Source organism: Pleuronectes platessa, chromosome 17 (assembly GCF_947347685.1).
Source record: "Pleuronectes platessa chromosome 17, fPlePla1.1, whole genome shotgun sequence".
Lineage (NCBI taxonomy): Eukaryota > Metazoa > Chordata > Actinopteri > Pleuronectiformes > Pleuronectidae > Pleuronectes > Pleuronectes platessa.
In genome coordinates this window covers 23,196,802-23,220,397 of record NC_070642.1, presented here as the reverse complement: position 1 = coordinate 23,220,397, position 23,596 = coordinate 23,196,802, and the positions used below count along the sequence as shown (strand labels likewise).

The 23,596-nt window shown below is 50.0% G+C and overlaps 3 protein-coding genes across 4 annotated transcripts in view; 2 read left to right on the top strand and 1 right to left on the bottom strand.

Annotated features, from left to right (window-relative positions):
- LOC128460253 (activator of 90 kDa heat shock protein ATPase homolog 1) overlaps window positions 1-3,649 on the top strand; it is a 5,389-nt gene extending 1,740 nt beyond the window's left edge. The window contains exons 6-9 of the mRNA XM_053445344.1: window positions 1-29; window positions 1,870-1,971; window positions 2,051-2,102; window positions 2,183-3,649. The exon at window positions 1-29 is cut by the window's left edge and continues 109 nt beyond it. Coding sequence (XP_053301319.1) covers window positions 1-29; window positions 1,870-1,971; window positions 2,051-2,102; window positions 2,183-2,340 — 341 coding nt within the window. The 3' untranslated portion in view covers window positions 2,341-3,649. The remainder of the gene's footprint in view (window positions 30-1,869; window positions 1,972-2,050; window positions 2,103-2,182) is intronic.
- brf1b (BRF1 RNA polymerase III transcription initiation factor subunit b) lies at window positions 2,716-23,596 on the bottom strand. Of its 2 annotated transcripts, none has more exons than XM_053445339.1 (19): window positions 23,201-23,596; window positions 22,447-22,704; window positions 15,005-15,085; window positions 14,535-14,708; window positions 14,426-14,457; window positions 14,267-14,339; window positions 8,620-8,769; window positions 8,439-8,532; window positions 8,198-8,324; window positions 8,022-8,061; window positions 7,274-7,369; window positions 6,883-7,197; window positions 6,728-6,789; window positions 6,036-6,117; window positions 4,519-4,571; window positions 4,048-4,337; window positions 3,733-3,793; window positions 3,428-3,587; window positions 2,716-3,184 (listed from the first exon to the last, which is right to left on the bottom strand). In XM_053445339.1, the coding sequence occupies exons 2-19, from the start codon at window positions 22,628-22,630 to the stop codon at window positions 3,153-3,155; spliced, it is 2,106 nt and encodes a 701-aa protein (XP_053301314.1). In that variant the 5' UTR covers window positions 22,631-22,704; window positions 23,201-23,596; the 3' UTR covers window positions 2,716-3,152. The 2 variants fall into 2 exon arrangements, with proteins under 2 accessions (XP_053301314.1, XP_053301313.1); XM_053445338.1 differs by having other exon boundaries at window positions 4,048-4,340; window positions 23,201-23,594.
- On the top strand, window positions 9,245-13,772 carry LOC128460251 (BTB/POZ domain-containing protein 6-B). Its single transcript, XM_053445341.1, has 5 exons — window positions 9,245-9,456; window positions 9,765-10,017; window positions 10,803-10,893; window positions 11,017-11,135; window positions 12,168-13,772. The coding sequence occupies exons 2-5, from the start codon at window positions 9,821-9,823 to the stop codon at window positions 13,198-13,200; spliced, it is 1,440 nt and encodes a 479-aa protein (XP_053301316.1). The 5' UTR covers window positions 9,245-9,456; window positions 9,765-9,820; the 3' UTR covers window positions 13,201-13,772.

The following is a 23,596-nucleotide window of genomic DNA, read 5'->3' as shown; positions in this document are numbered from 1 at the left end:
AGCTCTACAGGACCTTCATCAACCAGGAGGTACACATCCAGGACAGACGAAGACCATGTCCCACCAGGACAGACTAAAACCACGTCCCACAGGACAGACTGAAACCACGTCCCACCAGGACAGACTGAAACCATGTTCCACCAGGACAGACTAAAACCACGTCCCACCAGAACATACTAAAACCACGTTCAACCAGGACAGACTAAAACCACGTTCAACCAGGACAGACTAAAACCACGTCCCACAGGACAGACTAAAACCACGTCCCACCAGGACAGACTAAAACCATGTCCCACCAGGACAGACTGAAACCACGTCCCACAGGACAGACTAGAACCATGTTCCACAGGACTGACTAAAACCACGTCCCACCAGGACAGACTGAAACCATGTCCCACCAGGACAGACTGAAACCATGTCCCACCAGGACAGACTAAAACCACGTCCCACCAGGACATACTAAAACCACGTCCCACCAGGACATACTAAAACCACGTCCCACCAGGACAGACTAAAACCACGTCCCACCAGGACAGACTAAAACCACGTCCCACCAGGACAGACTAAAACCATGTTCCACCAGGACAGACTGAAACCATGTCCCACCAGGACAGACTGAAACCATGTCCCACCAGGACAGACTAAAACCACGTCCCACCAGGACAGACTAAAACCACGTCCCACCAGGACAGACTGAAACCACGTCCCACCAGGACAGACTAAAACCACGTCCCACCAGGACATACTAAAACCACGTCCCACCAGGACATACTAAAACCACGTCCCACCAGGACAGACTAAAACCACGTCCCACCAGGACAGACTAAAACCACGTCCCACCAGGACAGACTAAAACCACGTCCCACCAGGACAGACTAAAACCACGTCCCACCAGGACATACTAAAACCACGTCCCACCAGGACATACTAAAACCACGTCCCACCAGGACAGACTAAAACCACGTCCCACCAGGACAGACTAAAACCACGTCCCACCAGGACAGACTAAAACCATGTCCCACCAGGACAGACTGAAACCACGTCCCACCAGGACATACTAAAACCACGTCCCACCAGGACATACTAAAACCACGTCCCACCAGAACAGACTGAAACCATGTCCCACCAGGACAGACTAAAACCACGTCCCACCAGGACAGACTAAAACCACGTCCCACCAGGACAGACTAAAACCATGTTCCACCAGGACAGACTAAAACCACGTCCCACCAGAACATACTAAAACCACGTCCCACCAGGACAGACTAAAACCACGTCCCACCAGGACAGACTAAAACCATGTTCCACCAGGACAGACTAAAACCACGTCCCACCAGGACAGACTAAAACCACGTCCCACCAGGACAGACTAAAACCATGTCCCACCAGAACATACTAAAACCACGTCCCACAGTTCAGACTAAAACCATGTCCCACCAGGACAGACTAAAACCACGTCCCACCAGAACATACTAAAACCACGTCCCACCAGGACAGACTAAAACCACGTCCCACAGGACAGACTAGAACCACGTCCCACCAGGACAGACTAAAACCACGTCCCACAGGACAGACTAGAACCACGTCCCACCAGGACAGACTAGAACCACGTCCCACCAGGACAGACTAAAACCACGTCCCACAGGACAGACTAGAACCACGTCCCACCAGGACAGACTAAAACCACGTCCCACAGGACAGACTAGAACCACGTCCCACCAGGACAGACTAGAACCACGTCCCACCAGGACAGACTAGAACCACGTCCCACAGGACAGACTAGAACCACGTCCCACCAGGACAGACTAAAACCACGTCCCACCAGGACAGACTAAAACCACGTCCCACCAGGACTGACTGTGTCCACAGTTTGTACAGGTGTTCACGCGCTCAGCGGCCGTGGTCGATGGACATCATGGCGGCAGGTTCCTGCTGTTGGACGGGAGCATCAGTGGAGAGTTTACAAAGCTGGTGAGGGGACAGCTGCTCAGCCAATCAGAGGTCAGAAGGTTCAAAGATCACGTAACCATAGTGCTGCTCCCTCCCCCAGGTTCCGGACCAGAGGATCGAGATGAGGTGGCGGTTCAGGACGTGGCCCAGTGGTATGTCCCCCTCTTCTTCATGTCTTTTTGTGTTTAGAGACAATCTGACAACCCCCCCCCCCCCCCCCCCCGCCCCACAGAGCACTACGCCTCCATCCGTCTGCAGCTGGACGAGCGAGGAGACGAGACTCAGCTCAGGATGCAGTGCCGAGGAGTTCCTGCAGGGGAGGAGGACACCACCAAGGAGGGCTGGGCCAGATTCTACTTCCAGGCCATAAAACAGACGTTTGGATATTGAGCTCGTCTGATTGGCTGAAAGGATCTTCACGTGTCAGCATGATGGGCCAGGATGACTCCTCCTGACCTCTGACCTTTGCCTAACGCTCGGAGAGTTAAAGTAACAGTCCAACGTTTAATAAACTCTGTTCCATCTGTGTGAGGCCGTTAGCTTAGCACAGAGACTGGAATCAAAGAGAAACTATTAGCTTACAATAAATGACAAGAGAACAATCTCCATGTTGGAATGTTCCTTTAAAATGTGACAGAGTGTGTGTGAGTGTGTGTGTGTGTGTGAGTGTGAGTGTGTGTGTGTTATCAGTTATCTTAAAGCTCATGTGTAGCCACCAGTTCCTCCTGAATCTCCATGTTCCTGCAGGTTGATGAATATCAAACATTTGTTTCTTCTATCAGATTCACTTTATTCTGAAGGAATGTTGTTGTTTCAGTTTCATTTCATATCTGTACAATAAAAGACAAAGTTCATTTAAAAATATACAAAACAACAACGAATCAGACAAAGAAACATGAAAATCATCAGTACATAAAAGTGAAGGTTTGTTTTCCACAGTTTAAAAGATTGGTCTTTAAAACACATCAAACTGGACGAAGCATCAGAGTTAAATAACACACATTAAAAACTAGTTTCATTCAAACTGATTTGTAACATTGATCCGTCAAGCTGCCTCTGCTCTCTGTCTTCTTCTCTCTTCAGTTTATTGGTGGGTGGTAACCAACGTCAAGGTGCATTACCGCCCCCTACAGGCTGCTCAGTGTCACATCCACACACCAACCGGACGGAAGGTTCAAAGAACAAAGGTCCGTGTGATGGAGCTAGAAAAGGTCCTCGTCCTCACAGCCGTAATCTGCAAAACACAACCAATCAATCAGCCAATCAACCAGCAAATCAATCGACCAGTCAATCAATCAACTAACCAATCAACCAATCAATCAATCAACAAATCAATCAATCAATCAACCAACAAATCAATCAACAAATCAATCAATCAACCAACAAATCAATCAATCAATCAACCAACAAATCAATCAGTCAATCAGTCAGTCAGTCAGTCAGTCAATCAATCTCAGAAGAGGGGGTTTGTCCTGACCTCCAACGAGCTTCAGAGCGCTGACACACTCCTCCTCCACCTCCTCTTCCTCCTCCACAGTGGGAGGGGCCTCTGTGGGGGTGGAGCCGGGCACGGGGTCAGGGGTCGATTCAGCTGTCTCTGCTGCTGCTTGTGTCGTCATGGTGACAGAGTGTTCTACCTGAGAGGTGAAACATGTAGTTAATATGTAAGTGTGTGAATGTGTGTGTATATGTATGTGTATAACGTATAGTGTGTGTGTGTGTGTGTGTATATGTATGTGTGTGTGTGTGTGTGTATATATGTATGTGTGTGTGTGTGCTGACCTCAGACACAGTTGTATTCTTCTTTTTCTTCTTCGTTGTGGAGGAAATGAGGCGACGAAACCTTCAAAATAAAGTTCAGGACTGTAAGTTACCAAAACCTTGAAAGGAATTATTCTGTACAGATGAGAACAGAACACACAACTGTACACATGTGTTATTACAGGTACTAGAGTAAGGGTTAGGGTAATAACACAACATGATATCTTTTTATTGCTACATTAGTACTCAGTGCTCTTCTCATATTCTTCTCTGAAGTCGTTACTGATGACACACACACAGATGAAGAGAAGACACAACACAGATCATTGACTGCACCTCTTTCTCATGATGCTAGCGTTAGCAGCCAGGTCCTGGTTGGCCTCAGTGGTCCTGTGGCGGCGGCGGTTCAGTGGTTTCCGTGTTTGGGAGTTGGGGGGGTCGGGGGGGTCGGAGGCAGCTCTGCTGGGACTGCTGCCCCCCCCACTCCCCGTCCCCCTGGTGTTCAGGTCTCGCAGAACGTCATAATTGATCTTGCTGGAGATCTTCTTCTTCTCTAACATCTTCTCGATGGCCTCGCCTGCGGTCAGCGCCTCGACCTGCTCGCCCTTCTTGCATCTCTTCTTCTTCTTCTGAAAACACAGCGACCGACTCTTTATTTAAAAGACTTAAACCATTGATATTATTCTGTGAATAAGTGTTGAGCTGAACAGAGGGAAAGCTGCAGTGAGCACATGGACGCCCACAGTGTGACGAAGGCAGGCCCTGGCCCTCAGCCTGGGAAACCCCGTGCTTCACCAACACACTTACCTTCTCTTTATATGTCCCCTGTTCCTTCTCTTTCTTTATCTTCTCTTCTTTTTCTGTAAACAGACAGGAAATAGAGTTCAGATTCACAACGTCCTGTTGGTGTTACATTAAGGATGAAGATCCTGACCTCTCTGCTCTCTCAGGTAGAGAGAGAAGCTGAGGTAAGGAGGAGAGGAGGAGAGGAGGTGAGGAGGTGAAGAGAGGAGGTGAGGATGAAGATCCTGACCTCTCTGCTCTCTCAGGTAGAGAGAGGAGGTGAGGGGAGGAGGAGAGGAGGAGAGGAGAGGAGAGGAGGAGAGGAGGTGAGGAGAGGAGGAGAGGAGGGGAAGAGAGGAGCAGAGGAGGGGAAGAGAGGAGGTGAGGATGAAGATCCTGACCTCTCTGCTCTCTCAGGTAGAGAGAGGAGGTGAGGGGAGGAGGAGAGGGGGAGAGGAGAGGAGGAGAGGAGGAGAGGAGAGGAGGAGAGGAGGTGAAGAGACGAGGTGAGGAGAGGAGGAGATGAGGAGAGGAGGTGAGGGGAGGAGCAGAGGAGGGGAAGAGAGGAGGTGAGGATGAAGATCCTGACCTCTCTGCTCTCTCAGGTAGAGAGAGGAGGTGAGGGGAGGAGGAGATGAGGTGAGGAGAGGAGGGGAAGAGAGGAGGTGAGGAGAGGAGGTGAGGATGAAGATCCTGACCTCTCTGCTCTCTCAGGTAGAGAGAGGAGGTGAGGGGAGGAGGAGAGGAGGTGAGGAGGAGAGGAGGGGAAGAGAGGAGCAGAGGAGGGGAAGAGAGGAGGTGAGGATGAAGATCCTGACCTCTCTGCTCTCTCAGGTAGAGAGAGGAGGAGGAGAGGAGGAGAGGAGGAGAGGAGGTGAGGAGGAGGTGAGGATGAAGATCCTGACCTCTCTGCTCTCTCAGGTAGAGAGAGGAGGTGAGGTGAGGAGGAGAGGAGGTGAGGAGAGGAAGAGAGAGGAGAGGAGGAGAGGAGGATGAAGATCCTGACCTCTCTGCTCTCTCAGGTAGAGAGAGAAGCTGAGGTAAGGAGGAGAGGAGGTGAGGAGAGGAAGAGAGAGGAGAGGAGGTGAAGATGAAGATCCTGACCTCTCTGCTCTCTCAGGTAGAGAGAGAAGCTGAGGTAAGGAGGAGAGGAGGTGAGGAGAGGAAGAGAGAGGAGAGGAGGTGAAGATGAAGATCCTGACCTCTCTGCTCTCTCAGGTAGAGAGAGAAGCTGAGGTAAGGAGGAGAGGAGGTGAGGAGAGGAGGTGAAGATGAAGATCCTGACCTCTCTGCTCTCTCAGGTAGAGAGAGGAGGTGAGGAGAGGAAGAGAGAGGAGGTGAGGAGAGGAGAGGAGGAGGTGAGGAGAGGAAGAGAGAGGAGAGGAGGAGAAGATGAAGATCCTGACCTCTCTGCTCTCTCAGGTAGAGAGAGGAGGTGAGGAGAGGAAGAGAGAGGAGGTGAGGAGAGAAGGTGAGGTGAGGAGGAGATGAGGTGAGGAGAGGAGGAGAGGAGGAGAGGAGGTGAGGATGAAGATCCTGACCTCTCTGCTCTCTCAGGTACTCTGCGTTCTGTTTCATCCACAGCTCCGTCTTGACCTCAACCTCCGTGTCGTTCAGGATGTACTGCAGCACAGAGGGAAACAGGAAGTCACAAACCACTTCCTGAACAGACATCCTTCACAATAACAGACCACATTTATTAATGAAGGCATAGAGATGTTGTTCATCTCTCCAGTAAAGAACTAAAACATATGCCTCCGCCAACCAGTGCAGTTTCTGTGTACTCCTATAAAGGTCAAGGTAATCTTTACCTTTAACAGCTGAAACACGGCAACATGAGGTCATTGTGACCTTGACCTTTGACCTCCAGGCAACACAATCGACTCAGTTCCTCTTTGAGTTCAAGTTTGTACCAAATTTGAAGAGATTCCCCAGAGCTGATCTTAAGATTTCATGTTTAAGAAAAACATTGACATACTTTGTGAGGCCACCATGAGCACGACCTTTGACCTTGGTACCAAGATGAAATCCAAGTTTTACAGCTGGCTGACAAAAAAAATATCTTTGAACCAACACCACCCTTCATGTCTCTGCTCGGTCAGTTTGAGAAAAGAACCTTGATCTGGCTCCTGTGCAGTAAAGAGCTGAATGAACTTTAACTTCAGAACCAAGAGTCACAATGTGCTGATGCAGAGAAGTTCTCTCTGGATCGATGCACCGGTTCCTAACGGACCTTTTCAATCTCCTGGTCGTCGATGCCGTCCAGGTCCAGCACTCCGCTCTCTGACTGCTCACCTGTGAAAGCAGGAGAAATTCCTCATCACCAGTTTGCCAGCTGCGGACTTCCTCTGACGAGGTCATGTTGATGTCCGACTTGTCTCCTCTTACCATCAGGTTTGTGTCCCGCCTCCGACTCCCTGAAGCTCTGGAGTGTTGGTTGGAGGTCGATGCTGCAGGAGCTCGTCAGCTTCCCCAGGATGACGGCCAGAGGGGGGACCTGGCGCTGAGGCCCCAAACCGTCTTTCTCTGGCCCCGCCTCGTGCTTGCTGTCTCCTGTCCTTTTGTCCCGCCCCTCCTCCTCCTGGATCACCTGACACAGGAAGTCCTGGGTCAGATGCTGCGTGGCAGCTTGGAGCTCGGCATCTTCCACCTCCGGCTCTTCTGCTTCAGAGGTCACGGACAATCCCTCGGCTTCCTCTGGGTCTGAGAACCACACAGAACATGTTGAGTCTTTTGTTCCATGGAGACATACATGTGCAGTCAGCTGGTCAGTACGCACCGATCTCTTTGGCGTAGGCGGAGTAGATCCCTCTCAGTTTGGGTCGACTCTTCTCCAGCTCGGTCTCAATCTCGTCTTTGTAGCAGCTGATCTCTCCTGACAAAACAAATTGTTTAAAGTCTTTAAACAGCTAACTCACTGCCCTCTAGTGCCCCCTAGTGCCCCCTAGTGCCCAGTGTTCTCAAAACATTGACAGGAAGCAGTGGTGGCTGGTTACTGCGGGGCACCCCCTCCAACTTCCTGAGACCACACAGCCTGTATGAAAATGTAAAGCATAGTTTTTTTAAATCATATTATTTCAGTGGGACAACGCAGGTCGACCATCAGCACCTGAGATTATTCAATATAGAGTGTTTCTATCTAAAAACATAAACTTCCAATTGTGATTTCTTCACAAAAACACCCAAACAAGAGAGAAACAGGATGAAGGATCTCGGTCCGACCTGATTTACAGATTCAGCAGGAAGTGATGAAGACGAGTTTTCACCTGCTCTTCTTCTGAGAAACAGACGTGATACCTGGACGTGGCCTCTTCTCTTCCTCGCATGTGTGTTGGTTCAAAGTGTCGGCACAGAGGCACAGTGGACCAGGACGGGGGTGAGATACCTACAACATCTCCCTGAGCTGTGTGCTATGTTGTTTTGTTGAGTCTGGCTTCAGTTTGTTTGCCCCCCCCCCCCCCCTTCCAGCCGTCAGTGACAGGAAGTGATGAAGAAATGCTGTCTGGTTGGCTGACAGAGCTACTGACCTTCCACCTCGTCCAGCTTCTTGGTCAGTTCCTGCTCCAGCTGCAGAAGAAGACGGCAGTTAACTGGTTGTGTTATCAGGCAGCAGCCAATCAGAGACAGAGGGATCTACCTGCTGCAGCCAATCAGAGACAGAGGGATCTACCTGCTGCAGCCAATCAGAGACAGAGGGATCTACCTGCTGCATCTTGGTCTTGTGCTGTCCAGCAGTGAAGGAGGGTGGATCACATTCCTGCTCCAGATCTACTCTCATGAACTCATCGATGGTCAGCTGACTGGTGGGCGTGTCCTCAAACTCTGTCAACCTGTAGGGGGGGGGGGGGGGGGGGGGGTAGAGGACACCGGGATCTGCTTAGATCTACTGTGATGGACTCTGACCCCCCACAGTCGACTGGGATCCACTAGGATCCAGGTCTCACCTCTTCCTCAGGGTGGTCTGACAGACCTTCACCACACTGATCACATCCTTCACCGTGCGACGGAACTTATGCATCCGGGCTGCGACCAGGAGAGCTGCGGGGGGGGGGGGGGGGGGGCATTGTTTAATGTAAACATTGTTGTACATGAAACGTTGTTGCCATGGTAACTGCAGTGCCGTACCTGCTCCACAGAGGCCAGAGGGTCGACGCCCCGTGTGCATCCAGTCCCTCTTCATCCTCTGGACCAGACGAAGAGCCGTCATGGACACCTCGTGAGTCCTCACCCCGAACTCCATCATGTGAGCAAAACGAGGGATGTAGAGACACGGATCTGAGGAGGGGAGGAGGAGAGGAGGGGAGAGGGGGAGAGGAGAGGTGAGGTGAGGAGAGGAGGTGAGGAGGAGGAGAGGAGGTGAAGTGAGAAGGAGAAGGGGAGGAAGAGAGGAGGAGAGGAGGAGAGGTTAGGAAAGGAGGAGAGGAAGAGAGGAGAGGTGAGGGGAGGAGGAGGAGGAGAGGAGAGGAGGAGAGGAGGTGAGGAGAGGAGGAGAGGAGGAGAGAGTAGGCGAGGAGGTGAGGTGAGGAGAGGAGGAGAGGAAGAGAGGAGGTGAGGTGAGGAGGAGAAGGGGAGAGGAAGAGAGGAGGCGAGGAGAGGAGGTGAGGAGGCGAGGAGGTGAGGTGAGGAGGAGAAGTGGAGAGGAGGGAAGGAGGAGAGGAAGAGAGGAGGCGAGGAGGTGAGGAGGAGGCGAGGAGAGGAGGAGAAGTGGAGAGGAGGGAAGGAGGGAGGATAATTAAAGATCTACAGATAATAAATCGTGCCTGGCGGAAATGAGGCTGTAGATATAAAACCAGACATTATTTAAACTCTTGATCTTCTGAAAATTTAAAACTGTTCATGTGTTTTCCCGCGCTCTGGCGCCCTCTCGTGGAGCAGCGCGGTGACGATCAGAATCTAAGATGGCGTCCAGAGAAACAAGCAGCTGCTGGTGTTAGTGACGCTACCGGAGGAACTCACCGACAGGTAACACACCCCGTGCACACGCACACGCACACACACGCACACACACACACGCACTGTACCGGAGAAAACACCGAGCTGGACCGTAACGACCGACAAACGGTTACAGTGATTATTGATTATTGATACGAGACTGAAGGAGCTGGGGCAGCGCACAGGACACCACCAGGTTATTTATATAACCAGGTTAACGAGTTAACCAGGTTATGGATTTATTGAACCACATGTCTGTGTGACAGTTTGATTCGTTGATGATTCATTAACAACGTGATGATCTGATCTGAACCATGACACCTGATCCTGTGGATTAGAATCTGACCATGATGCTGTGAAGTGGTGACCTGGCCGTTCTCTCTGTGAGGAGGAGATGGCAGCTGAGCTCCTCTCCACCAGCCTCCCCCACAGCAACGAGGAGGAGGAGGAGGTGGAGGCCAAGAGGAGCTTCATGGTGCTGAGCGACCCGGAGTCCACGTCCCAGACCTTCTGTGAGCGAGACGCCGATCAGACTAATGGCAGCGAGGAGAGAACCAGCTGGCAGGCAGCACACCCCACCCTCAGAGAGAGGTGAGTGACAAGCAAGTGTTCAGACGCCACCTGGCAGCCATCTTAAAGGGGGGGGGGGGGGTCCTCCAATGAGAAGATGGGCAGTTCCTCCTCCTTCCACAGGCCGACGTGTCCTGAAGCTCCTGAGCTCATCTCAGAAACTGTTCTGTAAAGCTTCAAGTTTCCAAACTAGAAAAGCACTTTATAAATTAGGGCTGCAACTAACATATGTATTTATTATTTTGATTATTGATTAATCTGTCTAATTGTTTTGATAAATCGATTATGAACTATGCAACTTAATTATGATGATGATTCCAGTTTCAGATATCTACAATTTAATTCTGAAAGTCATAATCCAAGTTCAAGATGTTTTAAATTGACCTTAGTTCAAGATACCTCAAAGTAAGTTTGAACTGGTCACTGTGGCACTATAGATTTCATGAACTAGAATTCTGACTGGTCACAAGCTAAAAGTGGAATTAAAGAATATAATAATTCAACTGTAGTCACCTGTATTTAGAAACCACACACATGAATGACAAAAGTAGTTTGAATCTTACTTTGTAATCACAGACGCTGAATATTGGAGTTTTGAGTCGTTAAAAGAGAATCAGATATTCTCTTGAAATCAAATGATATATCTAATAAGACAATTCTCTCCTGGTCACAGTAGAAGTCACAGTGACGTAGTTGATGTAGTAAAGTTAATTCTGGATGGTCCAACGTGGTTGAGGAGGTTGAATGGTTTGTCGTGCTGAATGTGTTGTGTTGTTGTGTTGTTGTGTTGTTGTGTTTGTGTGCAGGAACGCGCTGATGTTTAACAACGAGCAGATGGCCGACGCCCACTTCATCGTGGGTCCTCCAGGAGAAACTCAGATGGTTCCTGCTCATAAGGTTCAAAGTTTATCGTGTTCTCATGGGAGATGAAGGACATGACATCATATGACCGTCACTCTTTCTACTTCCTGTCCTGTAAGGCTCAGCCTCTTTCTGATTGGTTCCCTGTCTGTGCTGCAGTACGTCCTGGCAGTGGGCAGCTCGGTGTTCGGAGCCATGTTTTATGGAGATCTGGCCGAGGGACGATCTGAGATCCACATCCCTGACGTGGAGCCGACGGCTTTCCTCATCCTGTTAAAGTGAGTCAGGTCCAACCTGCTCATGAATCCTGAGGAGTCTCCGTGAGGGGAGAGCGATGTGACCTACTGACGTTCTGTGCTCTCCTGGAGGGGTCCAGACGTTCTGTGCTCTCCTGGAGGGATCCAGACGTTCTGTGCTGTCCTGGAGGGATCCAGACGTTCTGTGCTGTCCTGGAGGGATCCAGACGTTCTGTGCTGTCCTGGAGGGGTCCAGACGTTCTGTGCTCTCCTGGAGGGATCCAGACGTTCTGTGCTGTCCTGGAGGGATCCAGACGTTCTGTGCTGTCCTGGAGGGGTCCAGACGTTCTGTGCTCTCCTGGAGGGATCCAGACGTTCTGTGCTCTCCTGGAGGGGTCCAGACGTTCTGTGCTGTCCTGGAGGGGTCCAGACGTTCGGTGCTCTCCTGGAGGGATCCAGACGTTCTGTGCTCTCCTGGAGGGGTCCAGACGTTCTGTGCTCTCCTGGAGGGATCCAGACGTTCTGTGCTGTCCTGGAGGGATCCAGACGTTCTGTGCTCTCCTGGAGGGGTCCAGACGTTCTATGCTCTCCTGGAGGGATCCAGACGTTCTGTGCTGTCCTGGAGGGATCCAGACGTTCTGTGCTCTCCTGGAGGGGTCCAGACGTTCTATGCTCTCCTGGAGGGGTCCAGACGTTCTGTGCTGTCCTGGAGGGATCCAGACGTTCTGTGCTCTCCTGGAGGGATCCAGACGTTCTGTGCTCTCCTGGAGGGGTCCAGACGTTCTGTGCTCTCCTGGAGGGGTCCAGACGTTCTGTGCTCTCCTGGAGGGGTCCAGACGTTCTGTGCTCTCCTGGAGGGATCCAGACGTTCTGTGCTCTCCTGGAGGGGTCCAGACGTTCTGTGCTCTCCTGGAGGGATCCAGACGTTCTGTGCTCTCCTGGAGGGGTCCAGACGTTCTGTGCTCTCCTGGAGGGGTCCAGACGTTCTGTGCTCTCCTGGAGGGGTCCAGACGTTCGAGACAGAAGAATGGGGAACCACTCCAGAGTCATCTGAAACTCCTTTCTGTGTTTCAGGTACATGTACAGTGACGACATCGAGCTGGAGGCCGACACCGTGCTCGCTACCCTCTATGCTGCTAAGAAGTACATCGTTCCTGTTCTGGCGAAGGCGTGCGTGACCTTCCTGGAGACGAGTCTGGAGGCAAAGAACGCCTGCGTCCTCCTGTCTCAGAGCTGTCTGTTCGAGGAGGCGGAGCTGAGGCAGCGCTGCTGGGAGGTGATCGATGCTCAAGCGGAGCTCGCTCTGCGTTCTGAAGGCTTCAGTGAGATCGACAGGCCCACGCTGGAGGTGATCCTGCAGAGAGACACCCTCAATGTCCCGGAGGTGGTGGTCTTCCAGGCAGTGCTGAGCTGGTCAGTGGCTGAGTGTCAGCGGCAGAGCCTGGCTGTGAACCCCAGGAACCAGCGTGAGGTTCTGGGTAAGGCTCTGTACCTGGTCCGGATCCCCTCCATGACGCTGCAGGAGTTTGCAGACGTTGCGGCGCAGTCTGAAATTTTAACGCTGAAAGAGACCCGCGACATCTTCCTGTGGTTCACCGCCTCCAACAAACCTCGACTGGACTTTCCTCTGGGGAAGCGGGCCGGCCTGGCGCCACAGAGGTGCCATCGCTTTCAGTCCTCGGCCTACCGCAGTAACCAGTGGCGCTACAGGGGGCGCTGTGACAGCATCCAGTTTGCGGTGGACAAGAGAATCTTCATTGCTGGACTGGGCCTGTACGGGTCGAGCAGCGGGAAGGCAGAATACAGTGTGAAGATTGAACTGAAGAGGCAGGGAACCATTCTGGCCCAGAACCTCACCAAGTTCCTGTCGGACGGGTCGAGCAGTACGTTTCCTGTGTGGTTCGAACATCCGGTCCAGGTGGAGCCGGACACGTTCTACACAGTCAGCGCCGTCCTGGACGGAAATGAGCTCAGTTACTTTGGACAGGAGGGGATGACCGAGGTGCAGTGTGGGAAAGTGACCTTCCAGTTCCAGTGTTCATCGGATAGTACCAATGGGACTGGAGTGCAGGGGGGTCAGATCCCTGAGATGGTCTTTTACTGCTGAAACTTCTGTTGTCACTGCTTATTCTGACTGATGTGTTGTCGTAGGACTGGAATCTGAAGCTGGTTTCAGACTCGATCAGCATCAGATCCTCCTCGTGGTTCAGGTGAGAGGTGGAGCAGCCGGGTGCAGCAGACACACACAGGAAGTGACCTGGTACCTGCTGCAGAGGTCATGTGATCATGTTTACATCACCTGACACGTCGTTAGCTCTGATCTCAACAAACTCTCTTCACACCTTCGTCTGTGTCTTCATCGTGTGTCAGCACTTTGTCACCAGAGACATTTGTTTTAGTTTCTACATGTTTGTGTCCCGTGTTAGAAGCTGCTCCCCCCCCACACACACACACACACACTCACTCAGTGGAGGATCCTCTGCTGTTCACACTACTCCTGGAGTGACACTTTATTCAGGAGCTCAGGAGGAGGAGGAACTGAGTGTGATCCTCCAGAGAAGATCCAGAGACCTGAGGAGCTGGATTGGACCGGTGTTGTAGGACTGAAGCTGATTAGCTCTTTGTTTTGTTGGTGCTTTTGAAGGAAATGACTCTGAACATTAAAGTGACTGAAACTAACATGTGTGGCCATTTCTTTGAGAAGTCCTGAAAAATCTGCTTTAGTTTTGTGGAGCTCACTAAAGAGCCAGTCTACTGATGACCTCTTTGCAAGATCAGCTGACTCCAGGTCAGACTCAGCTCCTTCAACTCTTCACCATGAAGAGTCCGACCATGAAGAGTCCGACATGGATGAGGTCGCTCATTTATTATTAAATTATCATTTTCTTCAGACACCTGATTATGATTTAATGTCTGGTTTGGTTTAAAGTTTCCTGGGACTTCATGTGAGGAATTGGTCCTGAGAGATGACATATCACTGGTTTAAAGTCAAACTGCTGCAATGTGTGTTTCCATGTCCTCCTCTTCCTCCCTCTGGTGCAGAACAGACAGCTACTGACCCCCTTCAAGTAACTACGGGTAGTAAAAGCCCAGAAAATGATTTGACACGATATGGGCCCTTTAAGTAAATATCTCCCACTTGTGTCTGACACACGTTTCTTCAAGGTTCTCACCGATTGCTGGAGCGTTGATGCAGAGCTCACGGGCGAGCAGCAGGAACGTCTTTCCCAGGATGTAGACGTTGACCTGGACAAAGGAAACAGGTGTGAGCAGGAGCAGGAGCAGGAGCTCAGAGACGTGACGGGGGGGGGGGGGGGGGGGGTCAGGCTCACCTGCAGCAGGTCACTCAGGTCCAGCAGCATGTCTGCAGCACAGTTAAAGAAGAGCATCCACCTGCTGAACTACACACTAAGTCACACACAGACCACGTGGCTAGGATACGTGGCGTCCCCTCGGTGCGACACACCAGGTAGAGACACGCAGCGATCACGTGCTCCATCTTGCGTCCTCGGGTCAGGTGTTTACTGACCACCATCTTGAAGAAGTTGAAGGCTGTGTCCAAACAGTGCTGGTTCAACTGCAGCTGACTCCCCAGCTGCTGGATCTGACGCTTGCCTGCAGAGACACCGGATCATCAGCCTTCTTCTCTATTTGTTTATGACTGGATTCATTAATGGGTGGATTCAAATGAGTGTAATTCATTCACAGGCAGGTTTATCAACAGTTTGTAGTTACCAACATAATATATTTTGAATAATTCTGAACTAAATAAAGACGAGGTGCTGTTGTCTGGGACGTCACCTCCCCCCCCCCCACACACACACACACGTCTTAAGAAGATAGAGTGCACTCAGTAAACTGACACATTTATGAAAAGACCTATCAGTGAAGAGGAGGATGAAGGTACTCACCACTCTGCAGAGTCTGGGCTCTGGACTCTTTACCGACACTGGTGTGGAAACCAGAACCAAGAAGAGGAGCTTTAACTGGACCTGGAAGAGAAGTGAAGGAATTGATCCATTAAGACTGCAGCACGAGTCTGTCTGTCTGACGTCTCCCTGGATGTCCACACTACTCCTGACAGTCAGTGACAGGCTCCTCCCCCCCGACCTGACTGATCACACTATCACGTTCAGCTGGGACGTCCACTCTGTTCCCACTGGGACCAGTTGATTAGCTCACCTGGCTGCAGAGGAAACGCTCCAGACACTGATTCTGCTTCGACATGAAAACTGCAGCTTTTGTTGTGGGGTGAGTTGGACACATGTTCAGGGGAATCGAACTCGTGCAGCCTCGCAGCTTTCAGGTAACGACGTTACCCCACTCCTTCTTTTCAGACTCGTGTTTACCTGTGCTGGGGTCACAGCCGGAGCAGCTGGAGGTCACCTGGAAGGTAAACTGGTTTATGTTGTCTCTTCATTTTCAAATTTAAAGAGACATAGAAAGGCTGACTCCGCAGGTCAGTGACCTTTGACCTCCTTATTTCCTCGGACTCGTCAGGATTGTTGGAGACCGGTGTTCTGTCCGAGTGTCGGGACCGGTACCTGTGGGTCCAGGTGGCGTCGGTCCAGACGCCTCGCTTCGAGGCCGTAGGTCAGTTCTTATGTTCACTCAACACAGAGGACACTTCACAGCTGTGATGTCAAACAGTCTGTCTCTCGGTTGCAGATGAAAATGGCGTCCACCCGATCAGCGAGCTGCTTGCCTCTCGCTGTGGTTACACCATCAGCACCTTCAAGATGGACGGCTTCACCACCTTCAGAGCTTCGTATTATTCCTGCTTCACCCACATCCAGGTAATGACTCCACCAGAGTCACTGCCGGGCCAGCCCCCCGGAGCCACGCCCTCCAGGTCCACTGCAGATGTTCTGATGTTCCGATTTCTTCCAGAATGACGAAGTGTTCACGTTCAGATTTAACGTGATCATGAGCGACGGCGGCGGACGGATCAGCAGACCTGTCTCTGCCACGTGTTCTGGTCTGACGTGGACTCACAGAGAGGTCGTCTGTGAGGAGGACTACATGGAGGCGAGTACACCTGTCTGAGCTCTGACCTGACAGTGGCCATGTTTTTAATCTGGGGTCCCCTGTGGAGCAGGTGAACGTGAACAGAGAGTCTTCATGTGGAGGTCAGCGGGCGGAGAGTGGACAGGTGTGGCAGGCGGCCTTCTCTCAGGTGAGATCCACCACACATCAAAGATCTGAAGTAACTTAATTTAACCTTCTACAAAGCTTTCACAGTAAATCATCTGTTTTTCTTAAATCCCCTGTAACACACCTTCTGAAATAAGTGTGGACTCTGAGGTGTTGATGGTGTGTTTGCGTTCAGGCTCTGATGACTGCGTCTTCAGTGTGGCAGCTGATGTTCCTGCAGAGAGACGGACGGGTGTCCTCCATGTCCATCAGTGAGGCAGAGACGCAGGGCTACGGCCTCACCACCACCAGCCAGCGGGTGGTGCTGCGATCCCAGTACAGACAGCAGCAGGCCAGCCTTGTCATGGTGGGTCATGTTGGCACACACCAGTCACATCCTTTAATGTTAAACACTGACTTGTGTTAAATAAGGAGCTTCACTTTTCTTTTTGTTATGTTGGCAACTTTTGGTTGAAGGCTAATTAGATCAGTTTGTGTTGTGGTGAGGAATCGTCTCTTACCATGAGTTCACTTCAGTGTTCACATGTGCTCAGGTGGAAGGCGTCCCCGTAGAGCTCATTCAGGTTTCTGTGTTCTTGAAGAAAAGGCTAATGGTGGTGATGATGGATGTGTCCATGTCCTGTACAGTCAGTAGGTGGTCCTGCACACACACACAGGAAGACACTTTTCTGTCCAAACACTAGATGGTGCTGATGATGTTTGTGGGTCCCTCTTCAGATTCTGGTTCATTCGACGGCGCCTCGCTGCTCTGGGACGTCCCGTGGATCATGATGCCTCTGGTCGAGGAGGACGCAAGGTTTGAAAGTCAGACGGTCAGTGTGGGGGTGGAGGGTGTCCTTCTGGACCGACCCACCGCTAGAGGGTTCAGTCTGGTCCGGAGTGGCGGACTGGTCCAGATCAGGGTTCTTTTTGGAGCAGAGGGCGGCTACCGACAGGTGAAGGAGTCTGTTCAGACGGAGAGACGAGGTTTTGTTCCCATCACAGAAACAGATTTCACAATTTGGTTTGCTCCTCTGCAGAGTGTGGTGCTGGAGAACGTGTACAAGGAGCGGTACGTGGTCTCCCTGCTGTACCAACACGTCTTCGCTCTGAGGTTTGAAGACAACAGCAGCATCATCACCAGACACCGGATGCTCAGAGTCCTGGACACGCCGCTGATCTGCCGTCCACCCTTCAGTGTGGACAGTGAGTCTCTGGTTCCCCTCAGTGAACGCCTCGCGCTGCTTCATTAACAAATCGTTCAAAATCAGGATTGTCCCCGGTTCAAACTCGGTGTGTTTTCTGTTTGGAAATCATTTCCTTGGACCCTGTGTCTCTTCCTGCAGAGACCCGGACTGATGACGAGGCGTTCAGTGTCTACCTCGGAAACATTCCTGCAGATGTCGTTTTGGAGGAAGTGTGGATCAACGGGAAGCAGCGGAGGATGTGGGGGGGCGTTGAACGAGGCGTCAGCATCAGTCCTGTTTCTCACGTGAACGGAAGCCGAGCGTACGACCTGCGGCTGCCCTTCGAGGACGCTGACGTCCTCTGGACGGTGAGGACACCACACTGAACACGCTGGTGATTGGTCATGGAGGTTGTTTGTTGTGACAGCACCTGAACGTGGATTCGGTACCACAGAGCATTTATGTCTTTTGTAAATAAACTCTCACCTGTTTGTCGCACAGTACCTGGGTGCAGGTGTGGTTCAGTACTCTGTCGACATAAACTTCACTTTAACCATCGTGCACCAGAGAGACTCGTACTACCACCACACGTCCAGCTCTGCTCGACTCTTCAGTGCATGTGAGTACATCGTTTCCTGAGCTCTTGTCCCTAATCTTTGTTTTGTCATAACAAGTCTATTTATATCTAAATCATAATGAATAGATAAGAATAATCCTGTATCTTTAGCTTCTGAGATGGAGGCTGTAACAAAGGGCTTGATCAATAAGAAACCGATTCGACTGACGTCCACGACACGAGAGACACTTCAACATTTAAAGAAGAATTTCACCTTTTTAAACGATGGTTAGAATCCACCAACCTCCACGGCAGATGGAACCGGTTCTGTTCCGGTCCATGCACCAAACTTTGAAACATTTAAACAAAACCGAATTGGTTCCTGAGAAACAGCTGGTTCTTATTGGCTAGTGGACGAGGCGGAGCAGTGCTGGAGGCTGAACGCTTCCTGAAGTTCAGCCAATCGGAAGAGAGATGAAATAAACTGGTCTAAGATCTTAAATTAAAACCTGGTTCAAACATTTAAATGTTCCCCTGCTGTAGTTCCTCCACAGATCACAGCTCAGTGTTTTGACGGAGGAATCACCTTCAGCGTGGTTCGACCGCCTCGGGCTAAGAGTCTCTGGGAGGTGGGTGTCGACCACGAGCCTCTGACCTCACAGCTGGCAGCTCAGAGAGGGTACCGCCTCCTCAACGACACCCACACAACCTCCCTGGACGTCCCTGTGTTCTCCATCGGCTACACCTACGAAGTGAGTCCACACAGTGCTCGGGACAGCCGGGTGGTCCTGAGACCAGAGGCTGGTGGGACGTTAAGGTGAACGTTTTAATTAGAGATGGTTTGTTTTTGCAGGACATCAACCTGTCATTCTTTTATGGAACATTTAAGCTACTTCTCAGGGACTCTAAAACTCTGGCGGTCCAGACGTCCACCTCCAAACGCTGCCTCTTCAAAACTCAGGACATGACCGGTAATGTCCACCTGCCGGAGGACCTTTCTTATTTCATGTTACTGAGAAGTGTTGAGATAAAGAAGTCTAACAGAATAAGGTGTGGACGAGTCGTGGATCCTGATGGTCTGTCCTCAACAGAACCTCTGACTGGTCCAGTGTCAGGTCCAGAGTTCCCATCAGCCCTCTGTGGTTTTAGTTTGTTCTACAGATGGAACCGTGACCGTGGTAACCACTCCAGCCTCCACCTGGCCCACGGTGCGGCCCGACAGAACCAGTCTGCTGGACCCGACCTGCCGCTCCAAGCAGACCGACGGAACCAGAGTTCTGTTTGAGTTCAACGTGAACTCCTGTGGGACCAGAGCCAGGGTAAGATTCTGAACATTACTAATTTTAGTTAACTTAAAAACATCTATGAATAAACTCGATTTCAGTGATGTTCTGACATTGAGTCAAGTTATCTGATCTATAATCATTGATAAGTAAGTTATTGATCACTTTATCTGTGATGTTTTCTGGTCTTTGTCATAAAAGGTTCACGAACATCAGGTAAACACGACCAGAGTCTATGTATGAAATGTTTTATACAAATAAGGTCTTGACATAAATTTTCCTTCTGGTCCAGATGTTTTTGTGTCGGTTTTTCTAATTGAGTTGAGTTGTTTGTCTTGAAGGTCGGGGAGACCTACGTGGTTTATGAAAACGAGATCATCCACGACAAACAGCTGACCGCTGACGGGCCGAACTTCATCTCCAGAGAATCTCAGTTTAAGTGAGAAACGCACTGGACCTGTGGGAACCAGCAGCTGAAACACAGATTCCACCGTTGATGTAAAAACTTGTGATTGTTGCCCAGGTTGACCGTGCGCTGCTTCTATCCTCTGAGTGGAGTCCACAGACTGTCTGTCTCAAGGGTCTTCAGATCTCCTGGGTTTGGTTCAGTCGAAGTCTTTGAGAGTACTAAAGGTCCAGTTTGGGTCATTAACATCTGGATGAAGTCTGTGGTTTGAATGACAGAGTGTCACAACTTTGTTTGATCTTCCTTCAGATTCAGCGAACAAAGTTCCTGCTCGTGACTGTCTGCAGCAGGAGCCTGGAAATGAGGTCAATACCCCGATGAACCAGGCCCATCTTGAACCCGGTATCAGGCCTCTGCTCAAACCTGGACCCAGCCACTTCATCAAAGTCTCAAGACAACACAACAAGTTTGTCTCCTCCTCAGACATCCAAACTTCTCCAACCCTGAACCTTTCTCCTGAAACTCAAAACCAGAAGGTTGGATCCCGTCCTGGTCGACTCAAATCCAAGACAGAGGAGCTAAATGTATTCAGCCCTTTTTCTAGTTTTCCCAGAAAGCCGAGCTTCAACAACGTCCATGTGACCGCTCAGCGTTCTGGGACACAGGACGATGTCCCAGCCTCAGTGTTGGACTCTTACAGCAGGACCACGGATACTGCAGTCACTGACCAATCAGAAAGTAGCTGGAGCCGCTCAGCTCACACTCCAACTCTTACCAGTCTCCATAGTTTAGATGAACATGTCCAACAACTTGGTCAAAATGGAATCAAGCTAAATGAAGCCATGCAAAGTCTTAGTTACCCTAACCCTTCTCTTCCTGAGTTGAAGCAGAAGATGAGTCCTCAAGGTCTGGATGATCCTTCCCAGCTTCAACTAGTCCTTAAACCAGTTCATTACAACCAAGACCAAATCAGTGGACAACTAGTCCTGCCCCCCAGACACGAGACACTTGTTCCTGCTGATACTCAGGAGTCTGTAGACAGTCAAACTGTGACTACTGCGACCAGCCGGGTCGACCAGAACCCAAAGAGAACTGAGTCCATGGAAAGAAGGAGCATTGAGATGCTTCAGTCCAGCGTGAAGAACATCAGAGTCAAACCAATGTTCAAATTGGTGTCTTCTGGAAATCATCTGAAATGGAAACCTTCCCTCAAACAAGTAAACTCTCAAATGTCTAATCCTGGACTAATGGAGGTCAGCGCTCACAGGAACCACCGGAGGTCCGAACAGCTTCATGACCGCAGACCTTCAATCACTAGAAGGAAAACAAATCTCCAAACAGAAAACCAGGAACAGGGTGTTTATGGTGTTCAAGGCAAGCTGCATCAATCTGAAGTGATCCGCCTCCCTGATCAATCCCTGACCCACATTGGACCACAGCAGGACCTGGTCCAGTCAGGGGTTGAGACAGAAAACCACATGAGAGAGGAGCCTGCTTCAGCTCTGAGAACTTTTGTCCAGTCAGCAGGTAAGGATGAGAACGATCAGCTTATCAATCTGATCTTTTATTGATCCCTTCATAGTCCAAAACCTTGTTCTTCTACTCGTCTCCCATCAGGTACAACTCACATAAGAGTCCGACCCGGTCCCAGTGGAAGACTCCAAACTCCTGATCAGCCCGGACTGCAGAACCCCGACTCTCTCACCAGGGGGGGGGTCGGCAGGACATCCGACCTCCGCTTCATACTTCAGGATACGGTCGTCATCAGAGAACGTGAACCGACCAATCCAAACGCACAGAGTACCGAGGGCCTGAATCCCACCACAGGAGGAACTGGCTTACCTGGTCCTGGAACAAGTCCGACTGGTTCTGATCCTGGTTCAGTCCTAAAGATCCACTCGAGTTTGGACCGTGGCCGTCAGTATGGATCCAGTGTTCAGCGGGGCATCATGAGAGGTACGACATCATACCACTCTGGATCCACTTTGTTAAGTTTCTGTTGATCTTAACTTTAGAAAGTGGCTCCACCTCAGTTGTGATGAAAACCAGTTCTGAGCGTTGATTTGATTCGACACGTTCAAATATCTTTGAACCACAAAGTTGTTAAATATCTAAATACGTTTTAATCAAATAAACAAAATTTCTTTTCTATCTGACCTTTGACATACATTTCTGATATTGAATCTTCTCAAATGGATAAATTATGAGAAGCTCCAGTTTGTCTGTTTTGTTTCAGGTGAACAGATCAGCTGATGAAGACCAGACACCAGCGTCTGTCTGCACACACTGATTCAATAAAGTCCCGTTTGAAAAAACACATGGTGTTTGGGTCTTCATTGTGTAAATCACATTCAATATTCACGTTCAGCCGTCTCACAACATGAATCTATTAAATCATATTATAAATATAAGATGAGAGTATTAGACACATTAAGGTTAAAAACGTGTTCACTTTACTTTAAGTAAAGGATTTTAAATCCCTGATGTTTTGTATCATCAGCCCTACATGAACATCAGGTTCCAGACTTCTATAAATGTTGTGAAAGAAACTCAGTCTATTGTGAAGAAAGAACCAAACGCACCTGGAGGAAATGTGACCTTACCTTTTTTTATTTTAAATCATTGAGTAAATTTGAAACTGGATATTCAACTAGTTGCTAAACGATCATATTGTTGAGTCTCTTCTGCCTGATCTGTAAAATGTTCATGAAAACCTCCCTGAACCCGACTCCATTCACACATCGTTCTGTGAAGGACGTGTCCTACATGTGAAGAACGTGTGTCTCACCGTCAGCAGAGACGAACTGTCCCACAGCAGAAGACACGCCTCCACTGCCCTCAACAAACTGAACCTCGGAGACGATGATGTTGTCCTCCAGAACCGAGCCACAGCTGGTGCACACCGCGCTGCCCCGCGCCTGGTCCACGTCCACATCCGCCCCCCCGCAGGTCCTGCACACCCGCGAGCTCATGGTGGACGGGTCTCCTCACAGAGGTCACCTGACCGGCCAGTTGCTACGAAGGAGGAAGCTTCCAGCCTCACACACTAATAATAATGGAATAAAAAGAATAAGTGAAAATGAGCAACTAAAACATGATTTGATTTTCAGTGTTTTATTTATTTTAATCGATTCATGAAGAGTAGAACTAACAATTTAATAGATTTTAGCTAACAGTATAATTTCTCTGTTCATTTCGAATTAAATGATATAAAAGTTTAAAGTTTTTATAAATCAGACTTTATTGTAGAGAATCCCAGGTGACGGTGTGACAGTGACCTCTAGAGGTCAAGGTTCAGTTCACAGCTATTATTATTTCCTCATCGACTGATTTCAGATTTTTCAATGTTTGTACGAAAGCAAACGTTTGATGACGTCACGGAGGGACATTTTCAATGAACCGGGTTAAACACAATGCGTCTGATCGGTTTTCTCTCAATTTTAATAACAATATAAAACCAGCACATGATGACGCGACTCGTAATGGCTTCAGTTAGAAACCTCCTCAGCAGCTTATACAGACAGTCGGTGGTTCACACTCACCGACAGATTTACTCGGATCGGACACACGGGGTCGCTCGTGTCGGTAACTTCACCTTCCCGCTTAAACTCATGTTGCTCGTGCGTCACACTGACGTCAAATCACCGCGTGCTTTTACCGTAGATTGGTAAATACCGGTAATTCTACACTGATCTGTTTCTGCTCCTTGTTTGTTTTCTTCCTGTGGCGCAGCACAGTGACGTCACGAGGCCCTGGGGTCGTACGGGGATTGTTTTTAATCGGCAACCAAACTTTGTAGATGACGTCAGGACAGTTACGTCATTTTTGTATTATTAAATATTCAGCGATCGGATGAAAGTTCGTGCGCGTAACGCAACGCACGGACACGAATTTAGTCTTAAACCGAAGACGGTTCCCCCCACAGCTCCGAGGAAATG

Coding starts and splice junctions, on each gene's coding strand:
- LOC128460251 (XM_053445341.1), top strand. CDS start 9,821: ATGGCAGCTGAGCTCCTCTCCACCAGCCTCCCCCACAGCAACGAGGAG. Junction 10,894..11,016: donor AGATGGTTCCTGCTCATAAG/GTTCAAAGTTTA, acceptor TCTGTGCTGCAG/TACGTCCTGGCAGTGGGCAG. Junction 11,136..12,167: donor GCTTTCCTCATCCTGTTAAA/GTGAGTCAGGTC, acceptor TCTGTGTTTCAG/GTACATGTACAGTGACGACA.
- brf1b (XM_053445338.1), bottom strand. CDS start 22,630: ATGAGCTCGCGGGTGTGCAGGACCTGCGGGGGGGCGGATGTGGACGTG. Junction 14,709..15,004: donor AGCCCAGACTCTGCAGAGTG/GTGAGTACCTTC, acceptor GTGTCTCTGCAG/GCAAGCGTCAGATCCAGCAG. Junction 7,370..8,021: donor GAAGCTGGACGAGGTGGAAG/GTCAGTAGCTCT, acceptor TTGTTTTGTCAG/GAGAGATCAGCTGCTACAAA.